Source organism: Podarcis tiliguerta, assembly GCF_965153285.1.
Source record: "Podarcis tiliguerta genome assembly, chromosome: 16".
NCBI lineage: Eukaryota > Metazoa > Chordata > Lepidosauria > Squamata > Lacertidae > Podarcis > Podarcis tiliguerta.
The window spans coordinates 34,517,855-34,537,652 of record NC_139549.1 but is presented as its reverse complement, the minus strand read 5'-3'; the positions used below and the strand labels follow the sequence as shown (position 1 = coordinate 34,537,652).

Here is a 19,798-nt window from a genome sequence, read left to right as displayed (position 1 = left end):
CTTGGTGCCCACCAAATGTTTCAGATGACAATTCACACCAGCCCCAGTCAGCATGGCTAGTGACTAGAGGTGATGAGAGCTGAAGTCCAAAACATCTGGAGGGCATCAGGTTGGAGACAACAACTGCACTGGATAGGCATCCTTTGTATTGATGGTCAGTCTCTGTAGGCTCAGGGACGCGGGTGGCGCTGTGGGTTAAAGCCTCAGCGCCTAGGGCTTGCCGATCGAAAGGTTGGCGGTTCAAATCCCCGCGGCGGGGTGCGCTCCCGCTGTTCAGTCCCAGCGCCTGTCAACCTAGCAGTTCGAAAGCACTCTCGGGTGCAAGTAGATAAATAGGGACCGCTTACTAGCGGGAAGGTAAACGGTGTTTCCGTGTGCAGCTCTGGCTCGCCAGAGCAGCAATGTCACGCTGGCCACGTGACCCAGAAGTGTCTTTGGACAGCGCTGGCCCCCGGCCTCTTGAGTGAGATGGGCGCACAACCCTAGAGTCTGTCAAGACTGGCCCGTACGGGCAGGGGTACCTTTACCTTTTACTCTGTAGGCTCATGAGCTACTTTTATTCTCCATGCAGTGGTCTGAAAAGGATATGGGTACCTATTGCTGAACTTAGGAACATTGAAAGCTGGCTTAATATGAGTCAGACCTTTGGTCTATCTAGCTCAATATTGCCCACACTGATTGGCAGTGGCTCCCCAGGGTTTCAGAAAGAAGGCTTCCCCAGCATGAGTTGGAGATGCTGGGGACTGAACCTGAGACCCAAAGCAGATGCTCTCCCACTGACCGATGGTCCTTCCCCACCCATGCTACTGTTTTGCTACTCTTGTTCTAGACTGGACCGCCATCTCCTGGGGGCTCTTCTTTCCTGGGGGAACCAGAGCCCACCCTTTCAATAACTGACAAAATGAATTGCTCCCCAGCAGGGTGGAGAGAAGTTCAGCTCCCTCTCCATGCCCTCAAGTCACCTTGTATCACAGCAGCTTACTCAGCACGACAGGGAAAACGCGTCCGCCATCACTCTCGGGGGAACTCACCATACATGAAATTTTAATCGGTGCCCTTCCTCACCTGAAATTTGCACGATCTCTCTGCTCGCACAGTTTCACTTGGTGGCTGAAAGGCTGGCACAGTTTAGAGGGGCTCAAATAAATCTAGGGGGAGGTATTGGTGTTTATTTGCAGGGAGGGGGGGTTCAATAAAGGTACAGTGGTACCTTGGGTTACATACACTTCAGGTTATAATACGCTTCAGGTTACAGACTCTGCTAACCCAGAAATAGTGCTTCAAGTTAATAACTTTGCTTCAGGATGAGAACAGAAATCGTGCTCCGGCGGCATGGCGGCAGCAGGAGACCCCATTAGCTAATGTGGTCTTCAGGTTAAGAACAGTTTCAGGTTAAGAACAGACCTCCAGAATGAATTAAGTTCTTAACCCGAGGTACCACTGTACTCGGAAACTTGGGAGGAAGTGATCGTGTCTTCCTGGATTTCATGATACAGAGGAAAGGGAAACCTGAGTGTCGTCTGACACGCACACTGGACTTTAAGAAGGCCAATTTCAAAAAGCTTAAGGAGCTACTGAGTGACATCCTGTAGTCAGAAATACTCAAAGAGAAAGGAGTCCAAGATGGAGGGGAGTTTCTAAATGGAGAAATACTGAAGGCCCTAATGCAGACAGTTCCGACAAGAAAAAAAAGTGGATCTAAGGAAACCTGTGTGAATGAATAAGGAGCAAGAAGGGCATGCATAAGAAGTGGAAGGGGAAATCACAAAGGAGGAGTTTACACAAGTAGCCAACAGTTGCAGGGGAAGGTCAGGCTGGCTAAAGCTCAGAATGAGCTCAGGCCTGCAAGAGAGGTTAAAAATATTTTTTAAAGGTTTATTCGTCTATGTCTGAAGCAAAGAGGAAGAACAAGCAAATGGTAGGTCTTCTGCGTGGTAATGGCGTCCACCTGAGGGGTGTCAGAACTGAGTTCCCATGAGTTCTCCCTGGAAAAAAAGCCCTGCACAAGCTGGAAGGTGTGCAGAAGAGGGCAACTGAGATGATCAAGGGTCTGGAAACCAAGCCTTAAGAGGAGCTGGGTAGCCATCTTCAAATATCTCAAGGGCTTGGAAGAGGGAACAAGCTTGTTTTCTCCTGCTGTGGAGGGTAGGACTCGAAGCAGTGGCTTCAAGCTACAAGAAAGAAGATTCTGACTAAACATATGGAAAATCTTTCTGACAGCAAGAGCTGTTTGACCGTGGAATGGTCTCCCTTGGGATGTTGTGGCTTCTCTGCCCTTGGAGGTTTTTAAGCAGAGGTTGGATGGCCAACTGTCATGGATGCTTGAGCTGAGATTCCTGCATTGCAGGGCGTTGGACTAGATGACCCTTGGGGTCCATTCCAACTCTACGGTTCTATGATTCTTGTGTGTCATGTGGGATTCTCCAAAGATCATAAGAGATAGGGCAATGGAGGCTGGACTATTGGTGTGAATTGGGCCCTGCCTCAGCAGCCTTAGTTTGCGCCCAACCAGTCTCCTATTACCTGCCTACTTACTTACACCCAGCCAGAGGAACTGAGCTGTACACAACATTGCAGGGAGCCATAGCTGTCAACTTTCAGATTTGAAAATAAGGGATCAGCAGCCTCACCTGTCCCGGGGACAGTCTATGGCAGGGGTCTGCAGCCCGCGGCTCCGGAGCCACATGTGGCTCTTTTATACCTTTGCTGCGGCTCCGGGGCGGATACTAGCGAGGGGAGGAGGCGCATTGTGGGCCCCGACACTCCCCACTGTGGCGGGCGCTGTACTGGCTGTGACGTCTCATGGGGGCGGTGCGTGCGTTAGTCACGAACCGTCCCGACGTCACCCTCCCGCACGCCCGCTACATTGTAAGGGGCATGTACGCTGGACACTGTTTTGAAGGGGAGTGAAGAACACACACACACACACAAAAAGGTAACTTGTTAATTTAACGTTTATTTCTATGAGGAGGAGTAATTCTGAGGGGTCAAACAAAGAAATAATTTAAAAAGTGACAAAAAAGGTTATTTTTATAATGGCGAGTTTTGCAGCTCCCAGTTTTTTTTTCTTCGGAAACGGGTCCAAGTGGCTCTTTTTGTCTTAAAGGTTGCAGACCCCTGGTCTATGGGATATATAACAATCCGGGATAACAGCAGGTAATGGCGCTGGAATAAGGGAATTTCCCACAAAAAAAGGGAAGGTTGACAGCTATGCAGGGGGCTGTTGTGAATGTTGTGCTGGGCCCAGGGGTTAACCCGAGCGGTCCAGGTCCGGTCCCAAATTCAAGGATTCCATGAGGAGTCAGTCCGACAGGACCCAGGCAGGAAACCAGGCTAGGTCGGGCGCAGGGTCTCAGGCAGGTTATAGCAAACAGCAATGTTGCTCCCGTAACCTGGGGCGGGGTCCGACAGCCTTTTATGTTTGTCCAGGTAACGGCCGTTCCTGATCCCCCAGTGACTCACTTCCCTGTCTCGCCCAAAGGCGAGCACTCCTCCTGCGAGTACTCAGGTCTCTCCTTCTCTCAGACCTTAGTCTCTGCAGCTAGGGAGACTTCGGTGTGTTACTAGACCCAGGGGCTGCCTCAGCCTCCCCTGACCAAACCGGTAGTGGAGCAGCTGTAAGTGATGGCCCAGCTGAAGGCAACGAGGTAATCCCCGCATGTGGAGCCAGGGCAGGCTCAGGCCCCTGACTCGGCCCAGCTGGTGTTTGTTGCAGGGGAACCTGTGCAGACTGGGACTCTTCAGGATCAGGCCCCAGACTTGGTTCAGATGATGCCTGAGGCAAAGGATCCGGTGCAGACTGAGACTCCTCTGGTTCCGAGCCCAAGTCCCAGGCCATCACACATGTGTGACATCACACACACCTGGCACCAGCACGCAGGGCTCCTCAGAGGGTCACGCCACAGTGCTGGACCTTCAGTGGACATGTGACAATACATGGAGGAGGTCGACAGGCGAGAAGGCCAACCTGCCTCCTCCGCCCCCTCAACATTGAGGGAGCCTGGCCCCTTGCCCAGAGATTTCAAGGGGTCTGAAGACACCTCGGTCCCCTGGAGCTGGCCTGTTAGCTTCCTCCTTCATCTCAGTGTTGCCCCTGTAGAACTCAAGGAGGAGAACGCTGACAAAAGTAGAATAAATTGGCTCCATCTGCCATTGGCTCTGGCTCCATCTATTGTTGAGGCTCCCTACTTTCTGCCTTACCCGTTTTCAGGGGCACCGGCTGCCATTGGGAAGGGAGCTTGGCAAAGACCCTCCCTGCAGAGGTAGTCCATCAGCACCACCTCAGAATTTTCGGCTGGAAGAAGAACTCCAAAGTATATTTGATCCAGACAAACCTAAACCTTTTCAAATCCCACTGATTTCAGAATTAATGTGTTGCTAAATCTCTTGCACTGGAACAGATGCGGATCCAAAGGGCGTAAATTAGGTATACGGTATAAAATGTCCAAAGTGGGCCACTCTGCAGCTTCTGGTAGACTAATATTATAAAAAGCTGAGAGGTGTTTCTCTGGCTCAGATTTGTGGATCTCCAGGACAAAGGATTTTTTATTTTATTTTATTTATTTTATTTTTTCAAAAAAAATTATTCATTTTATAACACAACTAAACAACACAAACCGAAAAACAAACAATACAAACAAATTCTTGTATTATCCTTATTTTTTCTAAACATTGTTAGATGAGCTTCCCCAAGTCTCTGATTTTCATTTTACCTCATCTTTAGCAGTTTACATATTTCCTAATTTTTAACCATTTTTTTATCACGTTTACTTTTACCATAAAAATCTTCACATTTTGTCACTTACAAATAATACTATTTTAAAATACGCTATCTTCTACTTCTAACCCTACAGCCTCTATCCACTTCCAAAGCTATTCTAAGATTTAAACATTAACATATTTTTTTCAAATATTCTTTGAACTTCTTCCAATCTTCTTCCACCATCTCTTCTCTCTGGTCTCAGAGTCTCCCAGTCAGTTTGGCAAGTTCCATATAGTCCATCATCTTCATCTGCCATTTTTATTTTATTTTTAAATCACAACAACCTGATTTTTTTTTAATGAAGATGCCAGGGATTGAATTTCCTAGACCTGGTGCCCTTGGCTTTCTTGCAGTAGCAAGGAGAATGCCCTTTATTCTCAGAGATAATCAAGAAACTAAAACTCATTTTTGAGTGCAATAAAGAAGTGTTCCACAGGGGGGAGCAAAAGCAACAACTGTGCCCTAGCTATTGACAGCTTTGGGTAGCCCTGCCTGATTGGACAGAACCTATGACATTATGAATAATAAGCAACGCCATTTTGTTTTGTGTTCCACTAGGCTCAGAAGAGACGTGCCCAACAGATGCAACACACATTTTGACGCAGTGGCTCAGATTCGAGGAGAGGCTTTCTTTTTCAAAGGTGAGCATGTGGTTCTTTTCCTTTTAAAAAAACAGCACACTGCTTGGGTTTGCTTCCAGGCCACACTAGTTGGGGAAAGATCATAGCTGGTTCAATGCTTGTCATCTCCAGGCAGGTCTGGGAGAGGCCCCTTGTCTCAAACCCTGGAGAGCCACTGACAGTCAGTGTAAAAAAAAGGTAAGCTAAAGGACCCCTGGACAATTATGTCCAGTCAAAGGTGACTGTAGGGTTGAGGCGCTCATCTTGCTTTCAGGCCAAGGGAGCCAGCATTTGTCCACAGACAGCTTTCTGGGCTGAAGTGAAGAACATGAGGCAGGAGCTGATAATGCAGGTGAGCTGCAAGCAAGCTGCCGGCCAGCTCTGTGGAGGCTCCTTTTATTGACACAATATGCAAACCCAGGCAGATACATTTTGGGCTGTGACCTTTACACATCTTCCAGTCCCAAGATCGTGGGGTGGTACAAAGCTATTTTGGCACCTGTTTCCACCATGTCATTTTCCCCTTGCACAGTGTATGATGAAGGAGACAAGGGTCTCACAGACAAAGGTCACAGACAGGACACCGCAGACTACTGAGACCGCAAAAGGTTAGACAGAGGGCAAGATGTTCAGACAGCTGTGGCTTTATCTGTGAGGGGGAGTGTGCCCCACACCCCAAGGTCACGCGTGCAGACAGCTGAGGCTGCCTGCGGGTGGGTAGTGTGCTCCGCACCCAGCGATCATTCCTACACTGGGCCATGTGGCCAGCATGACCAAACTGCTTCTGGCACAACGGAACACCGTGCCAGAAGCCAGAGTGCATGGAAATGCCGTTTACCTTCCTGCCAGAGCGGCACCTATTTATCTACTTGCACTGGCGTGCTTTCAAACTGCTAGGTTGACAGGAGCTGGGAGAGAGCAACGGGAGCTCACTCTGTCATGGGGATTCGAACCGCCAACCTTCCAATCAGCAAGCCCAGGAGGCTCAGTGGTTTAGACCACAGCACCACCCGTGTAGACAGCCCTGAGTAGAAGAATCGATGGTCTGACTTGGTATGCATATAGGGGCAGGGCTGGTGTAATGATGGTGGCAAGTACCAGCAAGCCCTGGCAAGGCCCTGATGCTTGTTCTAGGATGGATGAGGCCCCTTCCGATCCTTCCCTAAGGCTTCTGTCTCCCCAGCCTGAGACTCTGTTCAAGTCCCTAACACTCCAGCTATGTGTGCCTTAATGATGCAACCCATCTGGCATCACACTCTGCAACAGCTGCTCGCAAGACGTGTCCGGGAGTGAAAAAAGGAAGAGAAGCAGAGAAGCTTGGGTACAGCCTCATCTTCGGTTGCTCTCCCGCGAGAGCTCTTGTGCAGTCAAAGTTTGGAGAATCTCCAATGGTTCCTTGGCTAAGTTGCTTTCTGACTGCAAAAGCATTCGTTCCAAGCCACCTCTGCTTTCATTGTAGTCTTCTTTCTGATGACGACGATATATGATTATTAGAAGTAATGTTTTTGAATAAAATATTCTATTTTTTAAGAAAAACAGCCACTACAAAAATTCACCTGTTTATAATTCTACAAACACTATCCAAATGCTAAATGCAAATCATGGAAAGGCAGTCAACATCATTCAATGTAAGACAACCCATTTGTTCTTTGTAACTTATCATGGTTCTTAAAAGAGATTAACTGAGCCAAGTATTCTAGATCTTATATATACTGTATATTAATCTCTTCCTGCCCCAATAACCTACATGGATGCATTGCCTCCAGGGTACTATCATTCTAATAGGATACTAGCAAGCGTCACTTTTCTACTGACTTGCTGACAGCCTGACATAACCCGTATTATATTTGTACGTTTCGCCGCCTGAACCGCCCCCCAGAATAATAATAATAATAATAATAATAATAATAATAATAATAATATCATCATTATCAACAACTGTATCATCATATTTAGTATTTATGGAGTGTTCAGAACATTTCACGTTCAGTATTACAGTACTAGCCCTTTGTCATGGCGCTGACAGGCAAAAATATCCAGAGTGAGGAATACAGTGGTACCCCGCAAGACGAATGCCTCGGAAGACGAAAAACTCGCAAGATGAAAGGGTTTTTCGTTTTCTGAGGTGCTTCGCAAGGCAGATTTTCCTAAGGGCTTGCTTCGCTAGACGAAACGGCCCTGCCTCTCGTGTCATGGCGACGGTCACTGCACGCACGCTCACTTCCCCGCTCCTCCGGTTCCCTCCCACCTTCCCGCTGACGGTTAGTGCCTCGCGCCGCTGCCCACCCCCCTCGCGCGCTCCCCTCAGAGAGCCGTTGGCGCCAGCGCCTCTCTCTCCCTGGAGTCGCGCTCCTGAGCCCCGTCGCCCTCCAGCAGCCGCGTCGCACGGTGGCCACAACGCGTGGGTGAGTCTGAGGTACCGGCTGCGGCAGCTGTCCTGCTTCTCCCCGCCCCTCCCCGCCGTTGTCAGTGTTTAAATGCAGTGGTGCTTCGCAAGACGAAAAAACTCGTACAACGAAAAAACTCGCGGAATGAATTAATTTCGTCTTGCGAGGCACCACTGTATAATCTTTATTGTCAGGTTAGGGAAAGGCATGTCCATCAGTCCAATGTCTCCCAACTTCTAGATGTGCAGCCAATGAGGCAGTTGCCGCAACTAAAAGGCCTCACCCCTGACCTTGGCTTGCAACCTCCTTGTAAACTGCCTCTGCTCCTCCCTCTTCACTCCTCTTCTGGTCCTGGGAGACAGTGGGGCAGGAGAGGTGGGGTCAGGAGGAGGTGTGGAAGCTCTTGGCTCTATATCAGCCTGAGCTATCTCTTTCTCCTTCTGCACCTTCTCCTGTCTCTGACTCTCGTCTCCCAGCTGTAACAGGCTCCTACGGATCACCAATCCCTTCTTCCAAGTCAGTCTCCAACCCCCACTTCTCCGGGTGCCCCACTCCTCAGCATTCAGCCACCACCCAGTTCCTGACATCCTTAGAGCAGCCATGTGAAATGGACAGCAGCACTATTAGCCCCATTTTGCAGATGGAGATGGTGAGGCCGGGAGTTTGCTGGCTCCTCTGGGAGGAGGAATAATACCGTATTTTTTGTCCTATAGGGCGCACCGGCCCATAGGACGCACCTCGTTTTTTGGGGGGGGGAATGAATAAAAAAAATTATTTTTCCCCCCCAGCTGCGGCTGCCGCCCCAAGCCTTGCGGACACCCGCCAGAAGCAAAGGGAGCCCTCCGGAGGGCTCCCCGTGCTTCGGGCGGCAGGCTGCCGCCCCAAGCCTCGCGCGCTCGGCGGGACCTCCCATCGGGCACGCAAGGCTTGCGGACACTCGCCCGAAGCACGGAGAGTCCTCCGGAGGGCTCCCCGTGCTTCGGGCGACAGGCTGCTGCCCGCAAGCCTTGTGAGCCCGTGGGAACTCCCGCAGGGCTTGCAAGGCTTGCGGATAGCTTCCGGAAGCCTGGAGAGCAAGAGGGGTCGGTGCGCACCGATGCCTCTCGCTCTCCAGGCTTCAGTGAAAGCCTGCATTCGCCCCATAGGACGCACACACATTTCCCCTTCATTTTTGGAGGGGGAAAAGTGCGTCCTATGGGGCGAAAAATACGGTAAATGCCACCCACGTAAATCGTACTTTGCAAGTGATGAAAGGACAGGCCCATGTCCTGTGCGTCTTGCACTCTAGAAATTGACCCAAGGGAGGCAATCAAAGAAAGGGCAAGGATACCCATCAAAAGAGTATAATAATCTTCTTCTGGAGGTTGGCAGCTTTTTAACTAGTCAGCCGCCTGCAGAGCTCCACCTGCCCTTCTCTATGTAGGAAAGAGCCTGAAACCTGGATTAGGTTATCCAGAAAAGAAACTGGGGCCTTCTGCATGCGGACCATATTCTCTCCCGCTAAGCTACATTCCCCTGTGTTCCTGACAGCATTTATGACAAATTAGCTTTGGAACACTTTGAACTTTGGGTGTTTAATACCTTTTCGGAGGGGGAGGCTGGGGAGGAACGATATGACCCGGCGATATTTCTCCCAGAAATATTGGGAAGCTGCCCTTTTTGTAGCAAAAGCTTCATTAGGGATGCAAAGAACATCTCGATCTAATTGCATGCATTTCCCATAAACATGCAAAGGGCACCCAATTCGAAGGCTGAGGTTTTAATTTTCCCGTCCTTTTAAAAAAAGGAAAAAACCCCACCATCTTCAAAGAATTTGTAATTGCTGCTATCCAGACTGCATTCCAATGCATTATTCATGCATCGGCCCGTGTCATATAAAACAAATATGCAAAGTGGTGCATAATTACCAGCTGATGAAATAAATCCTTACAACTGTATTTTTAAAAAGGGAAAAAATTGAACCGCCCTGCAGATGTTGAAGAGCTTAGAGAGGGGGTTGTGGTGTGGGCTCCCCCCCCCCCTTTTGCCTTCTGCACTATTAGGCTAGGATCCAATTTTCTGAAAGACTACGTCACCACCTGTTTGAATTGCAGAAGTCAGGAAGGAGCCGAGCCACCTTGAATACAGACTTGCAAGGGCCGTCTTGGGTTAGCAAAACATTTCCCGCCTCCCATGGGATTTTTGCTGCATGTGCATCGAACAGGAGGTTACACCCATGTGAATGCTAACAAAACCACAAAGGCTGCTGGGGCTCTGACCACAAGTTCCGCAAGCTTTCTTCAACCAGCTGTTGTTCAGAGGGCTGCAAAAATACAAAATTGTCAAGGGAGAAAAAGAAGTGCCCCTGGGGAAGAAAGAGTTGCATCTCTGAAATATACTCGGAGTCGAGTGTGGATTTCATGCTCTTTATTCAGCTCCTAGTGGTGAGGAGGGATGAAAGTTTCCCCAAAATATCTGCTTTATATACACTATTTATACAATGCGCTGCATGTGATTGGCTAATTCCAGGATTCTCCTGTAGGCCAATCAGGTTGTGGATTCACTTCCACCTGGAGCTGGATTGGGTGTCTCCTGCAGACCAATCATACTGCTGCATTGTTCTAGGACCAATCAGACTGCTGCATTCTGAATTTTATAGTTTTAGGACCAATCAGACTGCTGCATTTTGGATCCTATTCAACTCAGTACATAACAATCTCCTACTAACCAATGCCTCTTCATCCAGGCAAATACTTCTGGAGACTGACTCGCAACAAACATCTGGTCTCCCTCCAGCCAGCTCAGATCCATCGTTTCTGGCGAGGGCTGCCTCTGAACCTGGACAGCGTGGATGCTGTTTATGAGAGAACCCACGACCACAAGATTGTGTTCTTCAAAGGTAAGAGAAAGCATTTGACACAGTTGTAGGTGACCCTCTCTTTGGCATTCCCAGATTCTTTGTTCCCCCACTGTGTTTAAGCCTCTTTGAGCCTCAACTCTAAGCTTTAGAGTACAGATTGCACAGCTGGAAGAAAATTACTTGTCTCAAATGACAAGCTTTGATTTGATTCCAGATGATCAGGCTGAACATCACTCTAGTAGTCTCCTGGGCTTTCCCAGCTGCATGTTGCTAATGTCTTGTGGTGAGCTGTGGCTCACCTGGGTGATTTTAGACTTTGGAATGCATGGTCTTGCAAGGAAGCCTCTTTTTAGATCAGGGGTGGAGAACCTGTGGCATTCCACACATTCACAGCATTCCAAATCCCACTGGCCTAGCCAATGGAAAGTGATGATGGGTGCTGGACTCCAGCAACATCTCAAAGGCCAAAGGTTCCCCACTCTAACTTTAGGTGGTAATGTTTATCACTTCATTTACTCCAAAATGCCCTCAAGTCCTGTCCTAAGAGCATCACTGGGGGGCCAATAGTGCTTGACATGGATTGATGACATCATTGGCCTGCGCCGGTTGTTGTCACCACATGCCTCCAGCCAGCATTTCACCAACTCCTTCTGACTCTGGATGGGGCGAAAATGTAAGTTTCACTTTCTTGTTTTATTCCCATCTTAGGTTCAGTTCTTCACATGTCCACATCAATTTGTGATATATATATATATATATATATATATATATATATATATATAATATCCTGCTGCAAATTCATTAGTATTTTACTGCAAATTTATTCTAATACAATTTTCCCTAATCTACACATTTTTGCAAAACAATTTCCCCCCAGGAGCCAGTGTGGTGTAGTGGTTAAGAGAGGTAGTCTCGTAATCTGGTGAACCGGGTTCGCTTCCCCATTGCTCCACATGCAGCTGCTGGGTGACCTTGGGCTAGTCACACTTCTTTGAAGTCTCTCAGCCTCACTCACCTCACAGAGCGTTTGTTGTGGGGGAGGAAGGGAAAGAAGAATGTTAGCCGCTTTGAGACTCCTTCGGGTAGTGATAAAGCGGGATATCAAATCCAAACTCCTCTTCTTCTAGTGCAATGCAGTTTTGTTTGCTATTTTTATTCATATATGCATTTTTGTGTGCACTTTACTCCAGTACATATAGTTTTTGTACACTTGTACACCTCACTTTTTATGACAGGAGTGAGCCAATCAGTAAATCACACTGTTCAGGTTGGAGTTAACTCTTTATTAGCAAGAACACCATCTGCCCAGACTTGGTGGAGTGCCAGTCCTAATGAGCACAACAGCTCATCTCCAGTACGTCTTGCCCCATGGGTCAGTTTCTGAGACTGAAAATCCCCACCTTCCCACAGCTGTCTAACTCCCCTCCTCTCCAGGGCTTTTCTCCAGCAATCAGAGACTGTACCTGCCTGAAGTCAAGCTTTCCTCCGCCTTTTTCATGCCTCTTCTAGTTCCGGGAGAGCAATAAGAAAGGGAGCTTATCACAGCAGCTGGAGGAAACATTATTCTTCACTAGTCTGACTCCTCTCTGCCTTTTGGGCTCCCTCCTCCCCTGCTTCAGCTTCTGCCTCCAATTCTGGACTTCTTTCTGCCACAGACTCTCCCTGCTCACTAAACCCTGTTCCCTCTTCTGCTACCTCCTTCTCCCAGTCCTCTTCTGCCTCTGACCACTCATCATTGCCCCACCACCAATCCCAGGACTCTGAACCTTCTTCCCTTGGGGATTTCCCAGCTGGTTCCTCATGCCATTCCTCTGCATCCACCAGCCCATGACACTTGGCTGTTGTTGTTGTTGTTGTTGTTTAGTCGTGACCGACTCTTTGTGGCCCCATGGACCAGAGCACGCCAGGCACTCCTGTCTTCCACTGCCACCCGCAGTTTGGTCAGATTCATGTTTGTAGCTTCGAGAACACTGTCCAACCATCTTGTCCTCTGTCATCCCCTTCTCCTTGTGCCCTCCGTCTTTCCCAGCATCAGGGTCTTCTCCAGGGAGTCTTCTCTTCTCATGAGGTGGCCAAAGTATTGGAGCCTCAGCTTCAGGATCTGTCCTTCCAGTGAGCACTCAGGGCTGATTTCCTTCAGAATGGGTAGGTTTGATCTTCTTGTAGTCCATAGGACTCTCAAGAGTTTCCTCCAGCACCATAATTCAAAAGCATCAATTCTTCGGCGATCAGCCTTCTTTATGGTCCAGCTCTCACTTCCACTTGGCTAGAGAACTGCATTGCAAAATTCAGAAAAGTGCAAGTTTCAAAGGACTGCTACATTTTGGTTCATTTAGGAATCACACAGGTGTTTACCTTTAAGTGCAAACTGAACCAGACTTCTCCTCCACCCCTCCTTCTGACCCAGACACCTTGTTCTGCCAGCATCCGAGAATGGTGGCTGGCAATTACACGCAGGCTTGCCAGTGTGTGCTCCACTGCTAAGTGAGCACACTCCCCGCAGTTCACTCACCTAGAAAGCCTCTGCGTAAAGTCACTGACACAATAAGAAATTGCATCTTTGTCTTCTTCCCCTTGAAATCAGATGGCATGGCAGGAGTTGACGGGGAGAGGGATTAGTCCTCTTTATTGGAAACACGACACAAACATGGAATTATACATGTGTCAAGGATATTGTTAGGAGAGCCTGGTGTTGGCTCGTTGACTGAGCAATGCTGCCCTCCACTGGCTAATCGGGAAAGGACAGCCACAGCCAGCAAGAACTGAAAGGCAAAACACACACAGCCTTGAAAAGATCACTCACAGTTTTTGAAGCTCAAAGGCTTTATTCATGCAGGAACTATCTGCACAATGAGTGGCTGAGGAGAGAAATAGCATAGTTCTTCTCTGTAGAGAACAGCAAACGAAATAGTTCAGCTTTTAGGGGTGAAGTTAACTTAGACTTTCAAACAAGTGTTTGCTGGATTGCTAGACAAACAGTGCCCTCTTGTGGTTTAAACTCACATATGCATTAACTAGAAACTCGTAAGAAGGGAACATGTTTGCCTTCATGCACCAGTAAGGATGTCATCCCCCCTGGCCAATAAAGAAACACACAACATCAGTAGAAAAGCACAGACATATGCACACATCCTCATAAAAACAGACTCCTCAGCAAGTGGTGTGTGTGCGCGCGCACGTGTGCTTAACTTTTGGGCATTTGCTCCTCCTGGAGCGTTGTGAACTCAGACCTAAAGACTACCACAGCCTCTCTCTTTTTTAGAAGCTAGTTCTGTGCTGTGAAGCAGGAATGACATTGCTACCTACCTGTCTGTTTCTTCTCCCCAGGGGACAGATACTGGGTCTTCAAGGACAATAATGTGGAGGAAGGTTACCCCCGGCCCATCTCGGATTTTGGCTTGCCGCCGGGAGGCATCGACGCCGCATTTTCCTGGGCCCAGAATGACAAGACTTATTTCTTTAAGGACACTCTCTACTGGTGCTATGATGACCACGAGCGGAGGATGGATCCTGGCTATCCTTTGGAGACCATGTTGTGGAAGGGGGTCCCCAGTGGGCTGGATGATGCCACGCGGTGGTCCGACGGTAAGTGTTAAGCACTGGATCAAACGGGAGGGGGGAGGGGCTGTACATCAAGCTGGCGAGGCTTCACCCTGTGAACAGAATGCTACAACATAAAGGCCGGAACGAGTGTGTGTGCCTCCCAACTTGTATTTAATAATTAAAATAATTAACACCGTGTAACTAGCTGCATACGCTTTTGCTGTGGTCATGGATGCATGGAATGGCCGACTGTCCATAGGATGCCAGGTTAAATGGTGGCAGCCCTAGTATGAGGGAGAATAATTATGCAATGGAAGCTATGAAGTACAGTCGTACCTCATGCTGCGTCCGCTTCAGGTTGTGTTTTTTCGGGTTGCGGACTGCCAAAACCTGGAAGTACCGGAATGGGTTACTTCCGGGTTTCGGCAGTCGCGCATGCGCAGAAGCGCTAAATCGCACTTTGCGCACGCATAGAAGCGCCGAATCACAACCCGCGCATTCACAGATGCACAGATGCGGGTTGCGAATGTGCATCCCACACGGATCACATTCACAACCCTAGCATCCACTGTATGTGTCTATCTGCCTTCAGTTTGCAAGTTCAAACTAAAATTGAAAAATTTGCAATACAGTGGTACCTCGGGTTACATACGCTTCAGGTTACATACACTTCAGGTTACAGACTCTGCTAACCCAGAAATAGTACCTCGGGTTAAGAACTTTGCTTCAGGATGAGAACAGAAATCGTGCTCCGGCGGTGGGGCGGCATCAGGAGGCCCCATTATCTAAAGTGGTGCTTCAGGTTAAGAACAGTTTCAGGTTAAGAACGGACCTCCGGAACGAATTAAGTACTTAACCCAAGGTACCACTGTATTTCAAATATGCATGCAGGGCCTACAACAAAAGGTTGCCGCATGGAACACATCTATGCAGGGTACTGGCCATGCCCATTGCCAGGATACCGCATTCCATTCCCCCTCCCAAGGATCAACCAACATTCTGTCCTGCATGCTCAGCCCCTTAACATTCTCCCCACCCAGAGGTCAGCTAGCATTCTGTGGCTACTGAGCATGTTCATAGGCATCTGGGCAGCCAATGTGACAACAAGATGCTGGACTAGATGGGCCTTTGGCCTGATCCAGCAGGACTCTTCTTAAATTCCCATAAACTCCACCATTTACTTGTAGCTTATTATTGTCTGTAGCAACCTTGCCCAACCTCGGGTCCCCAGATGTTGTTGGACTACAACTCCTATCATCCCTGACCACTGGTCCTGATAGCTAGGGGTGATGGGAGTTGTTGTCCAACATCTGAGAACCTGAGGCTGAGAAAGTCTGGTCTATTTTGACCAGCAGCATCTCTCTAAGGTTTCAGACAGATGTGCCAGGGGTTGCACCTAGGGCCTTCTGCACACAAGGCTCTGTGCTCTGTCACTGAGCTATTGCCCTTTCAATGAAAAGACAGTGAGATTCCAGTCCGCATGTTTCTGAGAAAAGGGAATGAAGGAATAGGGACAAGGGAAGAGGGAGCACTGTTCTGTTTTGTGGACTTCTTTGTGGACTTCTCATAGGCATCTGGTTGTCCTCTGCAAGAACAGGAGACCAGACTAGATGAATCAGGTCCAGCAAGTGGCATGGACTTGTTGGATGCAGAGAGGAATGATGAGAGGAACCAGCTGGGGAACCATGAAGGGAAGAAAGCTCAGATCCTGGGGAGCAGTGGTGGGATAATGATGAGTGGTCAGAGGGAGAAGACCAGGAAGAGGAGCTATCGGAAGCTGAAGGGGTAACAGGGCTCAGTGAGCTGGGGGAGTACATGGCAGACAGCAGTCGAGAATCAGAGGCAGAAGCTGAAGCAGGCAAGTGGGAGGAGGGAAGTCAAGAGGCAGAAATGAATCAGGCTAATGAGGAGTCACAAGTGTCCCTCCTCCTGCTGCAACAAGGTCCCCTCTCCCTCTGACTCCCAAAACCAGGAGAGGGATGAAATGGGTGGAGTAAAGACGGGCTGCACTCAGGCACAGTCTCTGATTGCTTGGGAGAAGCCCTGGAGGGGAGGAGACATAGATGGCTGTAGGAAGGCAGACTGATAGCCATGTTCAAATATATAAAAGGATGTCACATAGAGGAGGGAGGAAGGTTGTTTTCTGCTGCTCCAGAGAAGCGGACACGGAGCAATGGATCCAAACTACAAGAAAGAAGATTCCACCTAAACATTAGGAAGAACTTCCTGACAGTAAGAGCTGTTCGACAGTGGAATTTGCTGCCAAGGAGTGTGGTGGAGTCTCCTTCTTTGGAGGTCTTTAAGCAGAGGCTTGACAACCATATGTCAGGAGTGCTCTGATGGTGTTTTCTGCTTGGCAGGGGGTTGGACTCGATGGCCCTTGTGGTCTATTCCAACTCTATGATTCTATGATTCTAATCTCAGCAACTGATTTCATGGCGTAGGACCTACAGGGTATGAGCTGCTGTGCTCATTAGGCCTGAAACCCAGCCGAGTCTGTGGAAATCATGTTCTTCTAACAACGAGTTAACTCCGGCTTTGAACTGTGTGATTTACTGACTGACTTGCTCCATGACACATAGGCTCTTCTCAGGTTCCCCTTTTGCTTCCTTTTCCAGGGGCAACCTACTTCTTCAAGGGAAAAGAATACTGGAAAGTCATGGACAGTGACTTGGAAGCTGAGCCCGGTTACCCACAATCCATTGCCAGAGACTGGCTGGTGTGCAGCGACATGCAGGCGGATTCGCCTGAGCCGGCCGAGAGCAGCAGGACAGGGGGCCGGTCCAGGCAGGGGCACCATGACGAGAGCCGCTCCGAGAGCGAAGTCTGCTCCTGCACGTCTTCTGCTCCCGGGTGGCCCTCATCCGGCTCAGCTCTCAGACTCTGCGTAGGCCTCGCCTTGGCCAGCCTTTGGACAGCGGCACAGCTTCAGAGATCGCTATGACAGAGAGTGCCAGGTGGACCAGAACATACCGCAGCAATTCAGGGATGCAAATAAAAAGGGATGAAATAGTTTTTTTAGAAATAAAGCAAAACAAAGAACAAAATCACAGGATGCAACACGCCGTTAAAATGAGCGACACAGTTAACATTCCTAGGAACGTGAAGGAAAATGTTTCAGATTCTCCATGAGAAGTGAACAGCCTCTATTTTATTTTATTTCCCCTTTCTGGTTATTTTTGTAAAAAAAAAATATGGAAAAAAAAGAATAATGTTATTTTAAGTTAATGAGCTTCGACAGCAGCATCTGTGGGTTTCTCACTCCCCGACCATCCTTGTCTCCTCACGTCCTTGTCCCACCACACCGCCCCCTCCCCCCCCAAAAAAAGAATAAAGACTCTCATCTTGCCATCGGAAATATTCATTAGAGGTCTATATTGCTTTGGACATTTGAAAGACAGCAAGAAGGAAACCGCTGTCGGTTATAGTGGGCAGGGGCGGGAGGTGAAAGGCTGGGTACGTTGGTGGCCGATTCTGTTTGCATGGTAATCGTGAAAAGGAAAGGGGAAAGGGCACCATTACAAAAATGTGGTTGTGGTTCCACGGGCGGAGGACTGAGACCAAAAATCTAGCCCTGGCAGATCTGTTTCAGAAAGTGGTGACGTCCTCAAAGGCTCCTATCACAGATGCAGCTGGCGGAGGGCAACAGCTCAGTGGTAGGATATCTGCTTTGAGTGCAGAAGCCCACAGGTGCCATCCCTGGAGTCTTCGGGTGCGACTGGGAATCCTGCAACCAGTGCTTCCCCAACTCTGGCTTGTGAAGCTGTGCATGCGTTATCGTAGCCACAATTCACACCTACCCTGTGCTTTCCTGAGAAATCCTGCATTTCAATGTGTTTTAATTTGAAAACGTAAAGCTGTCTAGACAGAGCCAGGCCCCATCTCTGCCCACTGAGTGCAGGCTACTCAGAAACACATGCAACCATGCTGATGTGAACCATCATGCAATCTGAAACACAGATTGACCTCCCTGCGTTTTCAGCCTGTAGACTCAATATTATTTCTGTTATTGATTACCTGTGCTTCCCTCTGAAGTCCCAGGGTGTTGCACAACTTTAAAACACAATATTAAAAGCAGTTTTAAACAACTTTTAAAAAGGTAAGGATAAAGGACCCCTGACGGTTAAGTCCAGTCGCAGACGACTCTGGGGTTGTGGCGCTCATCTCACTTTACAGGCCGAGGGAGCCGGCGTTTGTCCGGGTCATGTGGCCAGCATGACTAAGCCGCTTCTGACGAAACCAGAGCAGCGCACGGAAACGTCGTTTACCTTCCCGCCAGAGTGATACCTATTTATCTACTTGCACTTTGAAGTGCTTTCGAACTGCTAGGTTGGCAGGAGCTGGGACCAAGCAATGGGAGCTCACCCTGTCGTGGAGATTCGAACCGCCAACCTTCTGATTGGCAAGCCCAAGAGGCTCAGTGGTTTAGACCACAGCACCACCCATGTCCTTTTAAACAACTTATGATCACAGAAATAAGCTGGATCCTTATAAAACCTGACCCCTCAAGTTTCAAAACCGGGGTAAAGGGGGTTCTGAAAAATTTCATTTCTTGCCAGACGGGGGCAGCAAAGACCACCCAATTCAGTAGAGAGCAAAACCTGTTCATTGACCATCCACTGATTTGTTCCCGCAAAGTTTGCTATGGAGGTTGGAGAACATAGGCAGTTTATTGAAGATCCATTCTGATTTTTTTGCAGGGAGATTAGACACTGTTGTGCCCAATAATCGTCCCACACTTTCCACGGCTTTTCCAGTCACTTTCTGGATTTCAAAAAGGCTGGTTTTGAGGGCGGAGAAGGTTTGCTACAGAAGAGCACCAAATCAATTTCAACTGCACAACTGAAATTTGCCACTGTGCCATTGAATCCAGAACTCTGGAAGCAGTGCTCGAAACTCCCATTGTTCTAAGCGCATTTTGTGATGGGGAATTTCATTAGGGCAAGCAGTTTCTGAGCTCTGGGTGCAGTACTGCGCCTAAGATTTCAGTTTAAAACTGCAGAGTGGGGGGGGGGAAGGACCTTTTTCTGCCTGCCCACTTCCAGCTACTCTCTGAAGACTGGAGAAGAGACCCTCTTAAGAATATTAGGGGGGGTGCGCAGAGGAAGGTTTAGACTACGTGAACATAATATTTTAGCTGCAGTTCATTCATTTTCATAACTGTATTCTTGCTATAAAAAAGTGTGCCTGGACATTCCATTGTTGCACGTACAACCTCAGCTTAAGGTGTTGTTCAGCTCCCAGCTTTCATATCTGTTTCTAACAGGGTCTGGAAGTGTGTGCGGGAAGAGAGAGAATGAGACTGGTCCCTTAGCAACACCAGATGCCAGAATATGCCTGGAAATTTCAGAATATGCCTTGAATTTTAGTTGGAGCCCAGCCTGAACTCAGTTCAGGCACTTTTCAAGTGGGTGCCGTTGCTGTTCTAAGAGAACGAGGGAGGTGTTTGTGGTGAGTTTCGGCACCTCTTCTAGAAAAATAACACTGACTATACCCCAACTGGAGATACTATCCCTCTCTGTAAATTCTGTACGCTGTGCTCTCCACAGGGCAGGAAGGAAACAGACAGACAGGCAATGCCTCCCCCTGAGCTTGATGTCAGTACAAAGGGCACTTCAACAAACAATGCACAGGGTAGTGCTAGACT

The 19,798-nt window shown here is 48.6% G+C and overlaps 1 protein-coding gene across 1 annotated transcript in view; it reads left to right on the top strand.

Moving 5' to 3' along the window:
• MMP17 (matrix metallopeptidase 17) overlaps positions 1–17,509 on the top strand; it is a 157,023-nt gene extending 139,514 nt beyond the window's left edge. The window contains exons 7-10 of the mRNA XM_083418305.1: positions 5,321–5,403; positions 10,495–10,647; positions 13,936–14,193; positions 16,770–17,509. Of these exons, the coding sequence (XP_083274431.1) occupies positions 5,321–5,403; positions 10,495–10,647; positions 13,936–14,193; positions 16,770–17,095 (820 nt within the window). The 3' untranslated portion in view covers positions 17,096–17,509. The remainder of the gene's footprint in view (positions 1–5,320; positions 5,404–10,494; positions 10,648–13,935; positions 14,194–16,769) is intronic.
• The last annotated feature ends 2,289 nt before the right edge of the window (positions 17,510–19,798 follow it).